Source organism: Gossypium raimondii, chromosome 10 (genome assembly GCF_025698545.1).
Source record: "Gossypium raimondii isolate GPD5lz chromosome 10, ASM2569854v1, whole genome shotgun sequence".
NCBI classification, from domain to species: Eukaryota; Viridiplantae; Streptophyta; class Magnoliopsida; order Malvales; family Malvaceae; genus Gossypium; species Gossypium raimondii.
The window spans coordinates 50,681,885-50,702,694 of record NC_068574.1 but is presented as its reverse complement, the minus strand read 5'-3'; the positions used below and the strand labels follow the sequence as shown (position 1 = coordinate 50,702,694).

At 32.2% G+C, this 20,810-nt stretch overlaps 1 protein-coding gene across 1 annotated transcript; it reads right to left on the bottom strand.

Annotated features, from left to right (window-relative positions):
* Positions 1-7,410: 7,410 nt before the first annotated feature.
* On the bottom strand, positions 7,411-8,237 carry LOC105775826 (uncharacterized). The gene is made up of 3 exons (XM_012598340.2): positions 8,118-8,237; positions 7,946-8,036; positions 7,411-7,827 (listed from the first exon to the last, which is right to left on the bottom strand). The coding sequence occupies exons 1-3, from the start codon at positions 8,173-8,175 to the stop codon at positions 7,725-7,727; spliced, it is 252 nt and encodes an 83-aa protein (XP_012453794.1). The 5' UTR covers positions 8,176-8,237; the 3' UTR covers positions 7,411-7,724.
* Between the last annotated feature and the right edge of the window lie 12,573 nt (positions 8,238-20,810).

Sequence of the window (20,810 nt, the reverse complement as noted above, 5' to 3'; positions counted from 1 at the left end):
CCACTCAAAAGCGCACTCCAAATCCTACATACGACACCCAAAATGAATCAATTAACAACACGAATTAACCCAAAATTTTTCCCTTTTCCTACAAAAAAAAAGTCCCTAAAATCACATACAAGTACTTACTTCACAGAAACAGTGTCGAAAACAGCGACTACTCCACTGAAGGGTTTCGATTCTCACCCTTTTCTCCTAATAAAAAACCATGAAAAACACTTAACATAATGTGCAACAAAAATTAAGCATTAACACTCAATCTTGCTCAAGAACGAGTAAAAACTTAATTTCAGAAAATAACACAAGGTTACTTACTCTAATCTTGGATTACGACCGAAAGCGAAGAGTAAAAAAAGTCTCATAATAATGACCAAAAACGGAGAGTAAAAAAAAAGTCTCATAATAACTTAATGACAATAAAACAAAATTAACAGAAAAAGAAAAGGAAAGAATTTCAACAGGAAAGAAAGGGAGGAATAGAAGAAACAAAAGAAAGAAGAAACGATGGAGAAGATGGGAAGTGGGAGAGAGGAACGTGAGAGAGATACTTTGGTATAATTTCAAACTACCGCATCCCACTAAAGCCCATTAACTAACCACCTATCAAATTCATTAGAGTTCAAAACAAAAACAATTTCCACGTTGCACACACGGGATTTTGAACACAATGCCTCCGAGTAAGCTAAAACCTTACCACTAAACTATTAGACTTATTCTTATCAACAATCGAGTGAAAAAAAATTACAAACCAGATGTTCTAAGATAGGGGTTTAAGAAAAAAATAACAAAAAATGAAGGAAAATGATTCAAACCTAGAACCTCTCACACACTAGCACAACTCTTAACCACTGAACCAGATCACTTCACTTTTCAAAATTTTCACAATCTCAACTCAAAATCAAGGTGTAATCACTCTTGGTTTCACTAACACAATTTCTTCTAACCCAATTTTTAGGGTGTGACACATCTTCTGGGCTCGAGTTTTGCCCGGTGCGCAAAAATAGGACTAAAATTTTGTCCAAGCCCGGCCTGGATAAAAATTCTAGAACCTGAGTCTGGCTCGCCCATATTAAATTTTTTATATTATTATTTTTGAATAAAATAAGTTTAAAAAATATAATACATCAAATACGCTAAAAACATTAAAATAAATGTTTCCCAACAAATGAAAAAAAATTAAAAAATACTTAAAGAACACTAAGATAAGTGTAACTTAGCAAGAAAATACCTCTAAAATAGTAACAAAATTAATAATAAAATAAGAGTTATACAATATCCAAACAATAACAACAAAATAGTAGCAATATAATAATGAAATGATAGTAAAACAATGAAAAAACAGTAACAAAACAGTAAAAAAAAAGTAGCATCAGTTTTTTTTTTTTTACAAATTCAGGCAGGGTTGGGTCAGGCCCCGACCAAAAAAGCTTACCCGAGGCCTGATCCGTTTAAAAAACGGGTCTTATTTTTTGTCTAAACCTTTTTTTCGAGTCTATATTTTTATCCAGGTCCTATCACTTTTCGAGGGGACCTTCGACCCAACTATGTACAAGTGTAGTTAAAAGTATTCATGAATGAAAATTTTCTGAGTTTAATTCATGTAATTTTAGGTTTAGGTTTGACGTAAAGATTTGAATCTTAATATTTGTATTTAGACTATGTTTATGCCCCTTGAGATATGGGATTGGACTGGTGAGTTGAGTCTTGAAGATTGGATTTGGATCTTAATATTCACATTTGAGGTAATTATTTGGTCCCATATATCGTACTATAATTTTTTAAAAGAAAATAATTTTATCAAGATAGTTAGTCTTGTATTGGTCATATCATATTTTTATTTATATTGATACATACTTGTATTAGATTTATTTGTATTTTAAATCATTATTATTTTGGTTATATATGTGATATGAAATACATCATTTTGTTATTTTTAAGTAATATATAATATAATAGTATTTTTTATAAATAATGTTATTTTCATTTGGCTTAATATATCATTTGGTATTTGAGTTTTACATTTTTTAGTTTAATGCGGTACCTATATTTGACAAAAGTTATATATTTTGATAGTTGAAGGTAATTGTGTTACCTTTCTAGTGTTTAATTCAGATTTTAATTTTGTTTTAATGAAAGTTAATTTTGCTATAATTATATTTGAATATATCATGATTTTGTTAATAGAATAAATTTAGTATTAATTGTGAATTTATTTAATTTTACATGTAATTTGTCAAATATAGTTAAATGAAAGTGTTCTAGTTTGGGTTTTAGGGTTGATTTGATAAAAGTTAATTGCTAATATTATTATCTAATTATGAAACTTCATAAAATCAACTTTAAAACCGAATGAAATACTAAGAAGTCAACATTGTTAGCTCTATTTACCAAATTATATAACTTTTGTAAAATATAGGTATTATATTAGATTAAAAATAGCATAAATACCACATTAAAGAATGTCAAATTTAGGTACGTATTAAACTTTTTCGTTTTCCTAAAAACAAAATATTATTTGAAATTTTCTATTTATCAAAATTTTTAACCATTATCAATTATAAACGACGTGGAAAAATAAAGCATAATCCTAATTTGGATTTGCTTTGTACTTTAAATTAGAAATACTTTTAAAAAGAAGATAAATTTTTTTGAAAAGTAAATTACAAATATTTTAAGCCTTCATTTGGGTAAATTTTTATTTAATTTTTTAACATTATATATTTTTTCTATCCAACTTTTTAAGTTTGATCGCCATCATATTTTAGAAGATTATAACTAAATTGATCTCATCTAACAAAGCTTTAAATACACATAAAAATTTTAATTGTAATTTTTACGATATAATAAATGTAGTTATTTTAATAGACTATATCTTTATAATTTTTAAAAGATTAAATAAATTTTTTATATTTTTAAGGGGTTAAAGTATAATTTTACTTTTACTAATTTAAAATTTTAAAAAAATTATCATTTTAGGGGGGGTCGGGCCCTACCAACCTCCCTAATTTCGCCATTGTCTCAAAACTACATATAAATTTTAATTTATTGCATGATATCATACATTAAACTTTGATTTTATATATAAGATTTTTATTTGATTCATTTTCCACCTAACAATATTATTAGCATAACACCATTTTACATTTATTTATTCTCTATATAAATAAATATATTAATTCAATATAAAAATAAATATATGTATTTATTTCTTTTAAAGTGTATAATTAAATCAAAATTAAAAAAAACCATAATAAAAATAAATTTCGTATATATAATAATCATATTTTATTCTAAAAAGGTATTTAAGAATACCTTTCATTAGGACTATTTATTTTTTTCTTATTTTCTTTGGAATACCAACCCTCGAACCTTTCACCTAAAACATAGGTGCTTAAGCACATATCCTTCAGGGACAAGGGAGAGAAGGTGATATGTGGTTGACCTTTTATAGTAACTAAACTTTCACTCCGTTAGCATCTCTGCTTTGCTCTTGTTCCATTTAACCAGTTTAATTTTTGTGGTTATATACGTTGCATTAGATTTTATGTTTTCAGTATTTAATTGATTTTTTATAATATTATACTTTTAATTGTAATAATGAGAGTAAAATAATATTTTTAATTAAATTTTTAATATAATTAAAATATATTAATTTATGCATTCAATTATTATAGAAAATTTTCAAATGATAATAAAATCATTTTTAATATATTCAATATAAAATATAGTTTTACTTTATAATTAATGAAAAATAATATTATTCAAAATAATAACTATTAACATAATTAACTCTAATATTAATTAACTGATAATTAATATGCTTAGAATTTTATTCAAATAATAACTCTAGTAAATTATAATTATAATTATCACAATCTTTTTCCATTTATTTCATGTTTAGAGTTCTATTCAAATAATAATTCTATTTTAAAATTAGCACAACGTGTTTAATCAATAATTTTAATTTTAATTTTAATTATTTTTAAATATGTAATTATCACAATTTTATTAAAATATAATCATTTTAGATGTCTAATTATCAGAACTTCTATTTTATTTCAATTTTTAAACTAAATATTATAAATTAAATATTATAATTATTTTTATATATGAATTTAGTAATATGATAAAAAAATAAAGGATACAGAGAGAGAGATTATAAATAAGCGTATTTTCTTGACTTACAAGTTACAACCGAATATCGAATAACCCCGCTTCAATAGGAAGGTTTTTCTTTTTCCTTTAAAATAATTTTAACTAATTAAAATAAATTAATTTTAGATTAAATTAAGAAACGAGTTTTAATATTAATTATAGGTGAAAATATTTAAATCTAATTGTACATATTTTCTGTTTAAAATAGATAAAATAAATTTTATAAAAATAGTAAATAGTTGATGTCAACTTTTTCAGCGTAGGTTAGCAATACGTTTTCTATAACATTTTCCCTAATTATGATAGGAATTATAAATGGTTTAAGTAAATTGTTTTAAAATAAACAAATTTCTTCTCTCTTTTTTAATACCTCAACAACAATGAGAAACATTAGTAATTTGGAACCTGGCGTGCCCTGTTAGCAAGAAACATTCTGATATATTAACATTCTCCTTAAGTTCCTTGAGAATCGGTTGGTATTTCCTAGTCTGATCCTCAGAATCTTGATGATACGGAAGCACCATTTCTCTGGTTATTATGATATGAACCAGCCGGGTATATGAGCAAACAACAGAAATTGTTTTCATCATTATCAACGGAGTTGTTCAATAACACGTTCCGAAATAGAAATTTGTATCTACAGACTCACCACCTTCAACTGGTTCTAAACAAGTTTGTTCCACCAAGTCACTTCATCTCCTCTGAAACTCAATGGGGTTGAGGTCAATGAAATTATTGATCCAAAGTGATTCAAACGGTGGAGATTTTCGGAGCTTGTTGGTATTACTGACAAGTTGTACCTTGTGATCTTGTTAGTTCTAAAGTGGAACGTTGCGGGATGGGAAGATCCCCAGTCAGTTCCTCACACCCGATGATATATAGCTTGACCAAGGACGAGAATGAAGGAAATCCTGCTTCGTTTCTGGAAGAAAACTATTCCTCCCAGTTTTCTATCCATTTCAACTGCAAAATTTCAAGGGACATAAAGGCCACTGCACCATTGCCATAGAATTCGGGGACTATAATCTTTACTTCGGTCAGCTTGAGTATGGCAAGTTCTTTGAGTGAAGCATTCCCTAACCAATTTGATAAACTCACCAAAGAAGTTTTTGATCTCGAGATTCTCCAAGTTCTCGCCCGGCTGTAGCTTGTCAAGTACGTTCGATGCATGTGTTGCACAAAGATTCTGAAGATCATCCTCTGCACTCTTTCCATTCCAGTTCTGAGGATTATCCATTGCCTTCTCTGCAATATGTGTATTTCCATTATGAGGTCTGGCAGTAGAAAAACCAACCGCTGGATTCTCTGCGTTACGATTAAGAAGATCATTTACGGTCTGCATGTTACCATTAGGAGGATTATTCCCTGCACTCTGTGTATTGCCATTACATGGAGCATCCCATTCTAAGACCAGCTCTCGAAGGTACTTGTCCTTTAAATTGGCCATTTCTGCGTGTTCTATTTGTGAGACGTGCTGTAGCCTCAAAATGGAAAAAGTGCCACGCAGAAGAGAAAGATCTTTCACTTCACTTATACCTGACACACCATTGTTACCAACAACAAAATAAGTCAACAACTGAAGACGTTTCAGATTACCGAATCTCGGAGGCCTCTGCAAGATATGAGTCCTACTCATATCAAGATGTTCCAATTTGATTAGATTCTTCATGTTTGTTGGCAAACAAGTGAGGCTACGACAGTCCGCCAACTTTAATGTTTGTAAATTATACAGGAGCATATTTCTTCAGGCAAACAATGAATTTCAGTGCCAAGAAGATCCAAGTAGCCTAATTGTTTCAAATCACCAATTGAATCAAGCAACTCTGAGAGAGGTGTCCCCTTGAGGTCAAGATGCTTCAATTTGGTAAGATCCTTCATGTCTGTTGGCAAACGAGTGATGCGAAGACAACGTGACAACTTCAATGACAACAGATTATCCAAAAAACAAACTCCTTCAAGCAAACATTGAAGGTGCCAAAAAGGTCCAAGTAGCCTAATTGTTTTAAGTCACCAATTGAATCAAGCAACTCTACGGGGAGTCGTCTCCTTGAGGTCAAGATATTCCAATTTAATAAGATTCTTCATGTCTGTTAGCAATCAAGCGAGACGATAACAACTTGACAACTTCAGTCTCCAAGCTATACATATTGCTTACTCCGCTAGGCAAACTTCCAAACATAGCACCAGAAAGGTCCAACTAGCATAGCTGTTCCAAGTCGCAGATTGAACCAGGGAACTTTGTGATTTTACAAGAGGATAACGACGATACATGCAAGTGGCTGGGAGATGGAAATAGGTTTTTCAAGGACTCCAAGGTTGAAACCAGTATTGCCCGCACTTGATGATCTAAGTAAAAGGTCCGCAAAACCTTAATTTTTCCATAGTAGGCCAAGAATTTATCAAGCGTGTCACTAAGCCTCCATATGCATGGCAAATGGCGAACCCTTGCAGGATTTTGCAGCGCACTATCATCCTTGAACTTAAACAAAATTCCCCTGCTATGTGTTGAGCTAAATCGTTGACAAAGTCATGCATTTTAAAACGTGTTTGATCAAGATGACTTTGCTGAAAAATTGACCTTGATAACAGTTCATGGAAGTACTGCTCACCTGCATCCTCCATTCTTCTCCTACTATTCAGCTGCTGCACTAGGTCTTCAGTAACCCACATTCGAATCAAATCCCCTTTCTCGAATTTGTGGCCCTTCAGAAATATGGAACAATATGCAAAGCAGTGCTTTAATTGAGAAGGAAGATAGTGGTAACTCAATCTTAAAGCTGGAAGTATGTCACTCTTATGATAAGGTAGATCCTATATTCTACCATGCAATAGATTGTTCCATTCCTCTATTTCTACTTCAGAATGCAGCATACTAGCAAGTGTCTTAATTGCCAAAGGCAAGCCATTGCACTTTTTTACAGTTACCTTATCAATTCTTTTCAGATTAGACTCTTCATCCGGGTCCGTATCTCCTAATGCATGTTTTACAAACAAGGACCAACAATCTTCTTTGGCAAATGTCCAGCACCTGAAGATTCTGTGCATCTCTTTTTGTGACAAAACCTCCCCACAAAGGGTGGAAGTTAGATAAACTTCATTCCCTTAGCCATTTTGAGATCGAAAGCTTTGAAATAGGAAAGGAAAGGAGTGGTTCAAGATACTCATATTCCTTCCATCCACCTTGACGAGGTAAAGTCTCGCAAACAACTCCAGAGGAGTCCTTACATGTATGTGATATAAATTGAACAATACTCGGTTAATGTTTTAATTAAAACCACTTTTCTTACATTTTCAGGTCAGTGATCAATAAAATTGGAATTTCAAACCAGGCACACATCCTGCTACAGGTTTGTCATCTTTGAGGCCTTCCATTTTTTCATTGCTAAGGTGGATTTATATTAAGCTCGTGGTCATAAATGTTGGATCATTGTTATAATTGATAATTCTAGAATCATAATTAACATGCTACTCTCTCTCAAATGAAGAGATAAGCCTTGCAGTTTCACATTGGTACTATTTGGAAAAAAGGGCAGATTGATTGCTATATATAACTTATATAATCTCTTCTACTAGGCACTGGCTGCCTCCTCTTGCTTTCTGCAACTCTTGTCGTAATAATGATAAGCTGCTGCACCCGATAGCACTGTCAGTGTAAAGGCTTGGGCGTGCATCCTTTCATACACAAAAAAAAAAAAAAAAACTATGTATGTAACTCAGACTCTACAACACATGTTGGAACTATTAAATTTCAGCTTAGTTAATGCTTGAAAAAGAGGTGATGCGTATGTACCTAGCATGAATAAGCCTAAGACTCGGCTTAAGGGCAGTTCTCGAACCAGTATAAGCCATTGATGCCCCAATTGCTGATGCCCAGATTGCTCCTTTTAACAATCAATACCAAGCCCGTCAAGACAATAAAAATAAGAGAGGTACTAGTTAAAAAGCAAAGAATTAAAACTGACCAATGCTGGTGAGCTTGTGAGTTGAGACCCAGGACCGAATCGACTCAACTGTATCCATCTTCTTCTCGGCAACCACTTTTGCTTGTTATGTGAAGTACTAGTTAGAAAAGCAGGTAAAATTGGATGAGATTGGGAGGCAAGTGAGGGCAGGTGATTTATAGATAAGTGAGATATGTTGACACGTGTGTTTTCGGTGACTGTCCCCAACGTGGCCATTTGCATTTCAGCAACCTGAAGGGAAAACTAGGAGCCATTTGTCACTTTCATAAGTGGATTTGAGACTGAGAGTGAGAGTGAGTGTTGGACAAAAATTAAATTTATTAAATTATTAGCGGTTTTATTTTAAAAAGTTATAAAATTATTATTGGACTATTTTAAAGTTTTCATTTAAATTATAGGTTATGCACTTGCATCAATTGAGAACTTTTATTCTCTTTTTTCTGCAATTTATTTTTCTGATGAAATAATTTTGAACGCCAGGAATCAATGAAACAAAATTTAAATAACTTTTTCTTAGTTCTCCAACACTGACCATCAGATTAACTGATTCGTCATAACATTAGTCAAATCGTCGTTTGGAGCTAACTGGTTGAACTTAAAAAAGAAAAAAAAATTTAATAATCTAGTGACTTGAATAAAAACTTTCAAATAGTTCAATAATTTAAATAATTTAAAAACTATTTTTATAATTTTATAAAATTAAATAACAAAAATATTAACTTACAAAAAGAAATTTACCCAAATAAATATTGATTGCAACTTTTATAATGAATCTCAAAGTGAGTGTTGAATAAAGATAAAGATTTGATATGTTAGAATTATTGTTTGGAAAAATGGTAGGGATGATATCTAAATTCTTTATTTATGCATTGAATATTTTAAAGGGGTTTTGTCTGTAGCTTTTGGTGCTCATTTTGAGTGTTCCAATGGGACTTAAATATATGGTTCATTGCTTCAGCTTCACCTCCTCTCTGTACTATACTTGATATAGGTAAACACAAAATTTTGGTTTCATTATAAATCATCCATTTTCAATAAGTTTAGGTTGAATCACTCACTATAATAAAATATTACAGCAGTATTTATATGTTGATATTTATTCATATTTTAATTACATTTAAATAGTAACAGTCCTTTATCCTTAAATTGTAATTCAAGTTGTGCAAATAAACTTGAATAGTAAATTTATTGGACCAAGTTAGGATGGTATGACTTTTAATATGTATTATTTATTTGTGTTCATTTCATATATTCAGAATTTATAATATCCCTTCTACTTTTATTTTCAAAATTTAGTTTTTCTTTTTGCTTTAAAAATTCAAGTCTTCTTATTATCATTATTAAAACTATTCTATTAAGTTCACTAGTATGCCATTTTAAAATAAAAGAAAAGATTCACTTGTTAATCATGTAACAATAAAAATAATATTGATGAAATGAAAGTATACGGGTCAAACTGAAAACAAAAACAAAGTACAAGAGCTAAACTAATAAAAATTACAACATATACCAAAGTCATAATTTAGTTATTGTGTAGGGATCACTGGTATCAAGCTTAAAATTTACAAATTCCATTTGTTTGGATTTTTCAGAATTTCATGAAAATTTTAAGAATTTATGGTTTGGAGAGATTTAGGGTTCCTTTTATTTTTAATGAAAATTTTGATATTTTAAAAGGAAATTTAAATTTTTAAGTAAAAATACCATAATTTAAACAAATATATAATATTCTAAATATTTCTAAAGTACCTAAAATTTCCAATAATTTTCAAAAATAGGTTATGATTTTTAGTATTTTCTATAATTTTATGAGTTTTTTTTTGGATTTTAATTATCTTTAATGTTTTTTTTACATTTTAAGTATTTTTTCTTTGACACATGTTAACATGTTATTTGTAGGTTTAATTTTTAATAGAAATTTGGATTGGAGCAAACTGATAACGAGGATTAATGGAATGAAAGTATAGAAACTAAACTGATAGCAAAAATAAAATATAAGGGCCAAATTGATAAAAAAAACATTATAAATACCAAAATGATAATTTAATTATAGTAAAGAGGCCAAAAGTGATATCAATCCAATTTAAAAAAAAACTCAAGATTGTGGTTATTTTACCCATCTAATCCAAAAAAAAATTAATATTTAGAAAAATAACCCTAATTCAAAAACATTCACCAAAATAACCTTAAATGAACAATAGATTTGGGTTTTGGGAACCCAATGGGCGGCAACACCTTGTGCTTTGGCCCATCATTACTTGATGATTGTATCAGACTTTAATTTTTTTTTTTTGAGCTTGGGAACCCAATGGCCGACACCAGGGTATTTTTTTAAATCGTATCATACTGGTATACAAATATACCAGTATTTAAAAAAAATTGGTTTTGGCGATGTAATGGCCGGCACAAGAGACATTTAAAAAAAAATTTGGGTGCTGGCCAGTAGATGGCCGACACCAGGTACATTTTTCGAGTCCCAAGGTAATTTTTTTTTACTTTGGGACACTGATGGCCAACACCAAGTACATTTTTTGGGTCCCAAGGCAATTTTTTTTTTACTTTGGGACACTGATGGCCGGCACCAATGTCCCAAAGTTAAAAAAAAAAATTGTGTGCTGACCAATAGATGGCTGGCACCAAGTACATTTTTCGGGTCCCAAGGTAATTTTTTTTAGTTCGGGTCCTGAAAATATTTTTTTTTTTTTGGTTTTGGGATACTGAAGGCCAGAACCAAGTATTAAAAAATTAGTTTTCTTAATTTTGGGAATGTTTACTTTATTAGTTGAAAATCGAGATTAAAAATATTAGTTTTTTCTTTGTTAAAAGGAAGCAAAAATTTTTTAAGATGAGTTCCCAAATTTTGTTTGTTTATGTTCATTTTGATAGAGAAATGATAAAATACAACTGAAGAAGGTTGCGTATTTCAAAGTCGGAAAAAAATAGGAATGAGATTCAACAAGCGTGTTTCGCTGGCGGATTAAAAACGAAAAATAAGTACAAAGATGGCAACTCGTTGCGGAAAGCAATGTTGAGACTATTTTACAAATTTCAAGTTTCAACAGATCCACTCAACTTCTCAGAAATGGAGCTTGAAGATGATGATGATCTAGTGACAATGATAGCAATTTATTGCCCCCTAAGATAGAAAATTCCAGCCCGGTTGAGTTGTTTGCGGAGATAGTTGAACTGGATCTGATTCAAGTTGTAATTCCAGCAAGCCAGCGCTCTGGAATTGATTTTGATCTTAACGTCTCCTGAGAAGATCAGTCGGGTTGTGGACGATCAATGCCAACTCCCAAAAATCCAAACACCGGTGAATGTTTGTATAACATCCCAAACTCGTGTACTCGTCTAGAGATCCATCCAGAGGTGTTGGCTGCCATAGAAGATGGTGATGAAGGGTTTGATAACGATGATCAGTCCCACCGTGATCCCAACGATGATTTCAGTGACCCCGATTTGAATGACATCCCTAAAGACATTGACGAGGAAGTCCCAACGGAGGGTGAAAATCCAAAGCCCCATTCGGCCAGGAACACAGGCTCTGGTATAGTTATAAGAAATAATCCAGGGTCCTTTATGACCGACGTGGATCCTGATGCGGCTGTTGCACACAAGTTCCCGGAATATACAAACATTGTGCCGGTTCACCTACTTGATGATGAATTCGACGATGAAGAGTTGTTCGTAGGACAACAATTCAATAACAAAAAAGATTGTTTACATGCTATAAAACAACTTAGCTTGAAGTTAGGTGTGGATTATAAAGTAACGAAGTCGACACAATCTTTGTACGTAGGAGAATGTTGGAAAGCCTTAAGTGGTTGTAACTGGCATGTTCGAGCCACGTTAATGCAACAGACACAGATGTGGATGATAAGAAAACTAGAAGGTCCACACATATGCACGTCTGCTCGTATGTCACAAGATAATCGAAAGTTAGATGCAAAAACTATATACAACTGCATCATTCTTTTGGTGAAAGAGTCGCCCACCATTCAGGTGTCGGTCCTTATTGCAGACATGCAAGCTCAATTCAAGTATAAAGTGTCATACAAATAGGCATGGTGGGCAAAGCAAATGGCGATGTGAGAGTTGTATGGTGACTGAGATGCGTTATACAATGAGCTTCAATGGTGGATAGCCGGGATGCGGGAGTATGTGCCCAGGATAGTGACTGATTTGCAAACACTACTGTATAAAGGCCCGAATGGAGAGATACAACCGGGGAAACGAGTTTTTCACCGATTGTTTTGGATGTTCAAGCCGTGTGTTAAGGCATTCTCTCACTGCAAGCCGATGGTGTAGGTGGACGAGACCTGGTTGTACGGTAAATACACGTAAATACTCATGATTGTTGTTGCATAAGACGACAACCGAAATGTACTTCCAATCACTTTTGCCATCGTGGAGCGTGGTGCTTCGAGTCTTAGAAAATTTTCCTAAAAAATCTGCTGAGGCACGTTGTCAGAGAAGACAACATTTTCCTTGTATCAGATAGATCAAAAGGATTACTTACTGTGACAAAGTAATCGGGGGTTCCATAGAGGTCTATTTATTGCATCCAGCACATCGTGGCAAACTTCCCATAGAGATTATAAGAATAAATATTGGAAAAAAGAACTGGTGAACATGGGTAAAAAATATTGTTTGTATTTATTTCAAAAATTCCTTTTCAAATTTTTTCAGCCTATAAGTTTTTAAAATATTGATTCCAAATTGCATATGCAGCTCATAAGTTAAAACTACGAAGATTCAGGCAGAGGTTCACGAGACTTGAATCTCAGATGTCATCTTTTCCAACAGATCTTTGGGCATGGTTGGGTAGCATGGAAAACTGGCAATTGACTCAATGTTATGATGAGGGGTTTCGGTATGGACAAATGATGACCAACCTAGTAGAGGCGGTCAACTCTGTATTGAGGCGCACACGTCATCTGCCGATTTCTGTTGTTTTCTCGGTAACATTCTATAGGTTGGACACATAGATGCCTAGGATGGGGTTGAGACAAGCTAAGCAGATCAAGGCCGGACTCGTGTACTTTGAGGCCGTCCGAAAGGCCATGGCGGTAAATAGTCGAAACGCACAAACAATGAACGCAAAATTGTATTCGTGCGACTTGGAGACTTTTCCAGTTCAAGAGTACATCGGCCTTCGTTTGGGCCTTCCACCTAGGTTAAACGCAGTTGATCTACGAAATAGGTGATGGAAGTGCGGGATATTTCAGGCTCTTCGATATCCGTGTGCACATGTTCATGCAACGTGTGCGAGAGAAAACTTAAATGTTGAACAATTTATAGACGAGATTTACATGTTGCAATGCACATTGCGTATATGAGGGAACGAATTTTCTGTAATTCCTGATGTCTTAAACTGGGAAGTTCCATCACTTGCTTTCGAGATGGTGTCTGACCGTAGTCTCGGTAGACATCCTAAAGGTCGACCACAATCGACTAGAATTCGAAATGACATGGATGTCAGGGAGATAGACGAACCCAAACTGTGCACTATGTGTCAAATATTTGGACACAACCAATCAACTTGCCTACATCGTGTTTATGTTTCTGGTCAATTGTCTCGTAATGCTGGACTCGAAGATTAATGATATATTATTGAGCACATGTTCTTGTAAAAACATTGCAAAAATATGAAAAAAAATATAAAATGATATACTTTATTAAAATTATACAATTGATTAAATATAATTATTAATACATATTTTTTCTTATTCCTAACTTAAAAACGTTAAATTATAATACAATATACATGCATATTTAATTTAAAGCACATTAAATTGTAACACAATATACATACATATTTATTTTAAAACACATTAAATTATAATACAATAGACATACATATTTAATTTAAAACACATTAAATGAAATAAATTACAATGAGAGAAAATTAATATAAAAAAGTAAATTAAAATGGAAAGAAAGATACTTTAAATGAAATGAGAAAAAATTAAATTTAAATGGAAAAAAGATGATTTAAATGAAATTAGAAAAAAATTAAATGGAAAAAAAAAGATAATTTAAATGAAATGGAAATGGAAATGAAATGGAAATAGAAATGAAATGAAAAGAAGAAGAAGATGAAAAGACAGGTTAGGCCAGGCCTGACAAATGGACTTTCAGTGGCTGGCACCAGCAGCCTGGCAGGCACTAGGCCCGCTACGATGTGATCCAATAGGTCAGGCCTAAAAAACCCAAAAAAAATTATATGATAAATTTTTTGAATTTAAATGAAATTTAAAATTTTGAAATGGAATGATATTTAAATTGAGAAAAAATTTTAAATGACTTTGATATTAAGACTACTTCTAATTAATATGAAAAAATATGAAATGAATTGAAAAAAATTGAATTGAAAAAGATAAATTGAAATGAGACTACTTGTGATTAATATGATTTTTTTTGTATATTAGGAAAAAATAAATTTAAATGGAAAAACAATTAATGAAATGAAATTTTAAATGAATACGAAATGAAATGTAATTTCTAATGAATATGAAATGAAATGAAATGTTAAATGAATATAAAATGAAATGATGATTATGAAATGGAATGAAAGTTTAAATGAAAATAAATTATAAATTGAAATGAAAACAAAAACTGAAATAAAAAAATTGAAATAAGAAAAATTTAAATTTAAATTGGAAAAAATAATTTAAATGAAATGGAAAAAAAAGTTAAAAAGATAGGGCCTGAGTCAGGCCTGCGTCAGCATTGACCAGGGCACATTCGGCCTTCCATTGGCCAGCACTAGCCTAGCGCGACGCGACTGAACGAGTCAAAATTTAAAACAAGTTTTTTTCTTCAATTTTACTCCTGCTCAGCCACTATGGTCCCCCACTATATAAATGGGGTATTTCAACCCAAAACCGTTGATAACTGCCGTTCACTGTTGACCGCCGCCATGAACTATCGACCACCACCGTCCTCTGCCGATCGACGACCACCGATCACCTCTAAACACCTCTGACAATCATCGTTAACCGTCAGCCATCGTCGATCACTCCATGGATCCTAATCCTAATATTCTTTTAAATTACAACAACCATATTGTAGCCTATGTGAATAAGGTAAACGAGAAGAAAAATGTCTCATTTAATTTTTAAATATTTATTTAAATTCTTTTTTAAACGAGAAATATAACATTCTATATTTACTATAAATGCAGGATCAATACCGAATTGTGAGACCGAGATTGTATGATCCCAGTTATTTTCTCAATCGAAGAGTTTTATCGTATTTGAATGTCGCGGGTTTTGGGCTAGCCGCGTACATTCAAATATCTGAGCTGCAAGCTGATTTAATATCGGCCTTGGTTGAAAGATGGCGCTCGGAGACACATACGTTCCACCTCTCGTGTGGGGAGGTAACTATTACACTACAAGACGTAGCAGTTCAACTGAGGCACTTGCGAGCGGTTACTGGAAGAGTGCCCCCCAACGACGAGGAAGGACGATTAACCTATATTAAATTTACTTAGTTAAGAGAAAACTTCCAGCATTTTTTGAGTAGTTTAACACAAATGAACATTATCTACGCTGCAAGAGCGTTCATTCTGCAACTTATAGGTGGGATACTGTTGCCGGACGTCAATCAAAATAAAGTCCACATCATGTATCTCCCCTTATTAAAAGATCTTGAGCTTGCCGGAAGATTTAGTTGGGGTTCTGTAGTATTGGCATACTTATACCGCGAACTTTGTCAAGCGACAAAGCCGTCTACGAAAATAATGGGCAGTTACTGCCTTCTACTGTAGTCTTGGGCGTTATACCGAATGTCATTTTTGGCACCAGTGAGCCACCAACCTTATGTGTGGCCACTCGTGAACAGGTAAATATAGAGTTCAATTTTGTTATCTGTTTTTTTAATTGTATAGTATAGCATACTCATTTTTTATGGAAAAAATAATCTGGTAATTTATTCATTTTTTTAGATGGGCAACTGTACCGAGAATCGGGCGATTGTTCACCGTACCTGTGTATCGTATGATGATAGAGACTCATTCGGGGATGGCGTAAAATATGCTTCTGAATATTTCTTTTTTAAATACAATAATTAATAACGTGTTATCTATATTATGCAGTTTCTATGGATGCCATATGTCAAAGAAGAGATCGTAGAGCTCATACCATAATGGGTTATTGAGCAACAATAGCTGTTTGTATCAAATGTTCCATTGATTCATTTCCATACGATGGAGTGGCACGATGGAGGTTAGGTATTGAGGTAGCTCGGTTGCCCACAACCTATCCTGAACCCTCTAGTCGACATCCAAGAAGTCTATAAAATGGACAAAAAGGGTTTTGGTCGGGATGCTTTAAATTGGGTAGAAAAACATGAACTATATATCTTTCTATGGAATGATCGACATTCGAGGTGCCCTCCTTTGTATGTCTTAGAGGGAGGGTTCTCTCCTACGCGCGAGTACGCAAAATGATATATGGTATATGGGAAGCCCTTTATATTCCAAGGTCTTTATATGCTGATCTCGGAAGATGCGCAACCAGAATCTTCCCGATGGTAACAGAGGAATGCACGACCGTGTTGTAATTGAGTTCCACCATTCGGGAACACCGAAATTGATTCTGCCTCAAACCTCGTTCCTGAGCTCCAATATGAAGTATCCGACTAGTCATCATACCACCCACGGCTCGAGCTCGAGCCTCAATTTCCTCCATCGTTCGAGGATATTTTTGGTGACGACCCTGAGCCTCAACATTTGACACGGTCTGGATCGTCTTCATACCACCCAAAGCTTGATCGGGAAGTACGTACATCTACTACTGAGGATATTTTTCCATCGGCACCTCCGGTTATGTAGTACCCCTTAATTCCCAATTATGGTGTATATGGTTATACTACTTTTCTAAGTACACTGTATGGGACATCGGAGGTCAGACCGAACAACTATCAAACGCCTCAGCAAGGTGCACGGCATCGCTGATGGAGGCAACTGGACCGTTACACGCCAGCGCCCGGGACGTCGCCGACATCACGACAGTTTTGATTTTTATCTGTAAATATTTACTTTATTTTTTAATTATTTTGTTTTTAATATTAATTTAATTTCTCTAAAATAATTATTTGTTTGAATAAATGACTTGAAATATTTAATAAAAATATATAATTGAATAAGTAATAGTACACAACAAATTAAATTTACAGATATAATAAAATACAAAGATTCTACAATATTAATACACAAAAATATAAAATTCAAAAAAAGCACTAAATTAAATTTAAACACCCAACAAACTACAAATAGATGGGTAAATTTAATACACAAAATTTTAAATTCAAACTACATATAATACGAACTAAATTAAATTTAAACACCCAACAAACTACAAACAGATGGATAAAATTAGTGCACGAAATTTTTAAATTCAAACTATATATAACACGAATAAATTAAATTTAGATACAAAAATACAAACATTCTAAAAATTAATACACAAAAATATAAAATGAAACCTTAAATCCTAAACAACTACATTAAGTTTACAAATATAAAAAAAAAATACAAACATTTTAAAGAAATAATACAATTATTTTTAATAGTAGCTTCTTCATAATTAGTCGTCTTCTGCTTGAATTAGGTCTACATTGCATCAGTACTCCACTTATAAGTTGTGGAATAAACATTATTGCACCATAGATAATGTCCATCTGTGTTGGATATCTCAGTTAGCCATCTATGGTACAGAAAGTCATCCAACCCTTAATGACATAATCTTTAAGGTTGACATGACAGTATATAATTCAACTTCGTTAAAACATGACAGTATATAATTCAACCCCGAAATTCGGTTGTATACTACGAAAAACCCCCATCTACAATCCACTATAAAAAACTCATTTGATGATATACTACAAAACACTTTCATTTTGATGGCTCTCTTAAAAAAAATTCTCATCCATTTACACTATTAGAACCCAAACCACCCACTATATATAGGGTTTGGTGCCGACCATCTGTGTTCTAAAATAAGAAAAAATAAATTTTTAATGTGATAAACTTGGTGCCGGCTATCGGTGTCCCAAAATCAAAAATAAAATAAAATTTTGGGACATGAAAAAGGTGGTGTCGGCCATCTCCTAGCAAGCAACCAATTTTTTTTTTACTCCTAAAGTAAAAAAAAATTACCTTAGGACCCGAAAAATGTACATGGTGCCGGCCATCTACTGGTCAACACCCATTTTTTTTTAAATTGACACTGGTGCTGGCCATCAATGTTCCAAAGTAAAAAAAAAATTGCCTTGGGACTCGAAAAATATACCTTGTGCCGGCTATTGGCCAGCACCCAATTTTTTTTTAAATGTCTGTGGTGTCGGCCGTTACATGGCCAGGACCAAATTTTTTTTCAAATACTGGTATATTTGTATACCAGTATGATACAATTTTAAAAAAATACATTGATGCTTGCCATTGGGTTCCCAAACTCAAAAAAATTATTTTTTTAAAGCCTGACACAATCATCAAGTAATGATGGGGACAAAACACAAGGTGGTGCCGGCCATTGGATTCCCAAAATCCAAATCTACTTTTTGTTTTAGGTCATTTTGGTGAATGTTTTTGAATCAGGATTGTTTTTGTAAATATTAAATTTTTTTCAAGTTAATTTAGTAAAATAGCCCAAAATTGTAGTAGGTAAAATGAGTGGAGGGAGAATATAAATTGGGATTCTTTCATTCCCAAAAAGAATGTTTTATCTTTACAGCCCACTTGAGGGCTCTTTTACTAAAAATTTTTATTTTTAAAGTACGGTAGTTTTTTCTTGAAATATATATAATATACTTCTTACAATTAGGACCTCACGTAAAACACTTCTAAAATGTGATAAAAGGAAAGGGTAACATAATTTTTGTTGTTAAAATTTGGTAATTAGGTTCATTTTAATATTTATATTTTTATTTACTACCAAGCTGACAACTAGATTTATTTTGATTCTTAAACTTAAAAAATATAAAAGTATGATGACGTGGCACTTCGAGATTATGCTACATCATTTTTTGAAAATTAAATATATATATTTTCAGGTGATGATGTGATACAATCTTAGCATGTCACATATAATGTTCTAATAATTGGACTGGAAGTTGAACCAGTCAGATCGCTAGTTCACAATTCAAGCGGTTTGATCAATTCAACTATTTGACCAACAATAATTTAATAAATAAATAAAATTCATAAAAGTTAAAAAAATTATTAAGCCAATTCAACTTGTTTTACTACTAGTTTTTGTCTTGGTTTTCAATTTTTACCTATTTCGAGCAAATTTAGATTTAATTGGTTCAACCTCTTTGTTTAAACCAGTATACTGATCAATTCTTGGTCTAGTTGCTTTGATTGACCAATCTATTCATATTCCAAGAATACCGATCACATCATCAAATCTTGACGGAATTCAAGTTCCAGGACCATAATGGGTCTAGTTACCAAGTTCAAGTATCAAAGTGAATAAAGAAAAAGTATATGTACCAATTATGGATCTAGTTGCCAAGTTAAGGGGCAAAAAATTATGTTATCCCTAAAAGAAATGGGTAAAAGTACTAGGGAAGCCATTGTACTTAGGGGTGGATTGCATTTCAGCCCCTTTATTAAAAAATGGATAAATTAACCTTTATACATTTCAAAATGTGCAAATTAGCCTCTCCATTAAAATTTTCTATTAAATTATGACGTGAAAATGTTGAAAATTATTTTTTAATAAGTAAACTATAAAAATGGTCACCCAACTATGCATTTCGCTCTATTTTAGTCACCCAACTATTAATATTTTCGATTTAGTGACTAAACTTTTCGCAATTAAATATTTTAGTCACTTTGAGTTGATGTGGGTTTTTTTTATTGGTCTAGTAACAAAATTATCCCTCTAAATGTTTGCACATTCTATCAATTTTATCATAAATATAAAAAATTCAACAAATTTAGCCCTTAATGTTTACACAATTTGTCATCTTAGTTCTAATTCTAAAAATTTCAATAAATTTGGTCCTCAATATTTACAAAATCTTTCAATTTAGTCATAACTTTAAAAATTAAAAAAATATGTATTTTTTTAAATTTATTTTTAGCCCTTTATAACCTATTAGCTAACTAGTGATGGTAATGGGGCGGTTTTTTACCTACCCTGACCTCAATCCAATGCTCTACAGCCATGCCCCACCCTGATCGAATCCCAAATTTTAAAAAATTTAACCCACTCCGAACCCGAACATTAATAGTATACTTGATTCTGATCCATCCGACCTGAGGTTTTTCTTGTAAAATTGTAATTAATTAATTTTTTAAATAAAAGCTTTTGCACCATTTTTTTATTAGATTTGCTTAATGATTTATCTCTAGAGTTGTGTGCTAATGTATATTTACACACATGTTGTGATTATAACAAAGAACAAAAGAAGGAACAAAGGTTCCTTTAATAAATTATTAAATTAAGAAGATAGAAAATAGGGAAAATAAACTTACAAGAGTGAAAGGGAGACTAGTATAATGGTAGTAGAATGAGACTAGTACCGATAAATTTTAGGGATTTTTTAATTTAATTAATATTAAATATATATAAAGGGTAATTTCAAAAATATCTCGTGATGGGGTGGGACGGTTTCCCAACCCAATTATTTTTAAAAACTAATCATCCTGACCCGCCCTAACGCTTGACTTCAAGAAAA

What these genes read in the sequence shown, in the direction of transcription:
- LOC105775826 (XM_012598340.2), bottom strand. Translation starts at nt 8,175, where the DNA reads ATGGATACAGTTGAGTCGATTCGGTCCTGGGTCTCAACTCACAAGCTC. An exon ending in TCACAAGCTCACCAGCATTG is followed by an intron (nt 8,037 to 8,117) that starts GTCAGTTTTAAT and finishes GATTGTTAAAAG; the next exon opens with GAGCAATCTGGGCATCAGCA. An exon ending in CTTAGGCTTATTCATGCTAG is followed by an intron (nt 7,828 to 7,945) that starts GTACATACGCAT and finishes TGTGTATGAAAG; the next exon opens with GATGCACGCCCAAGCCTTTA.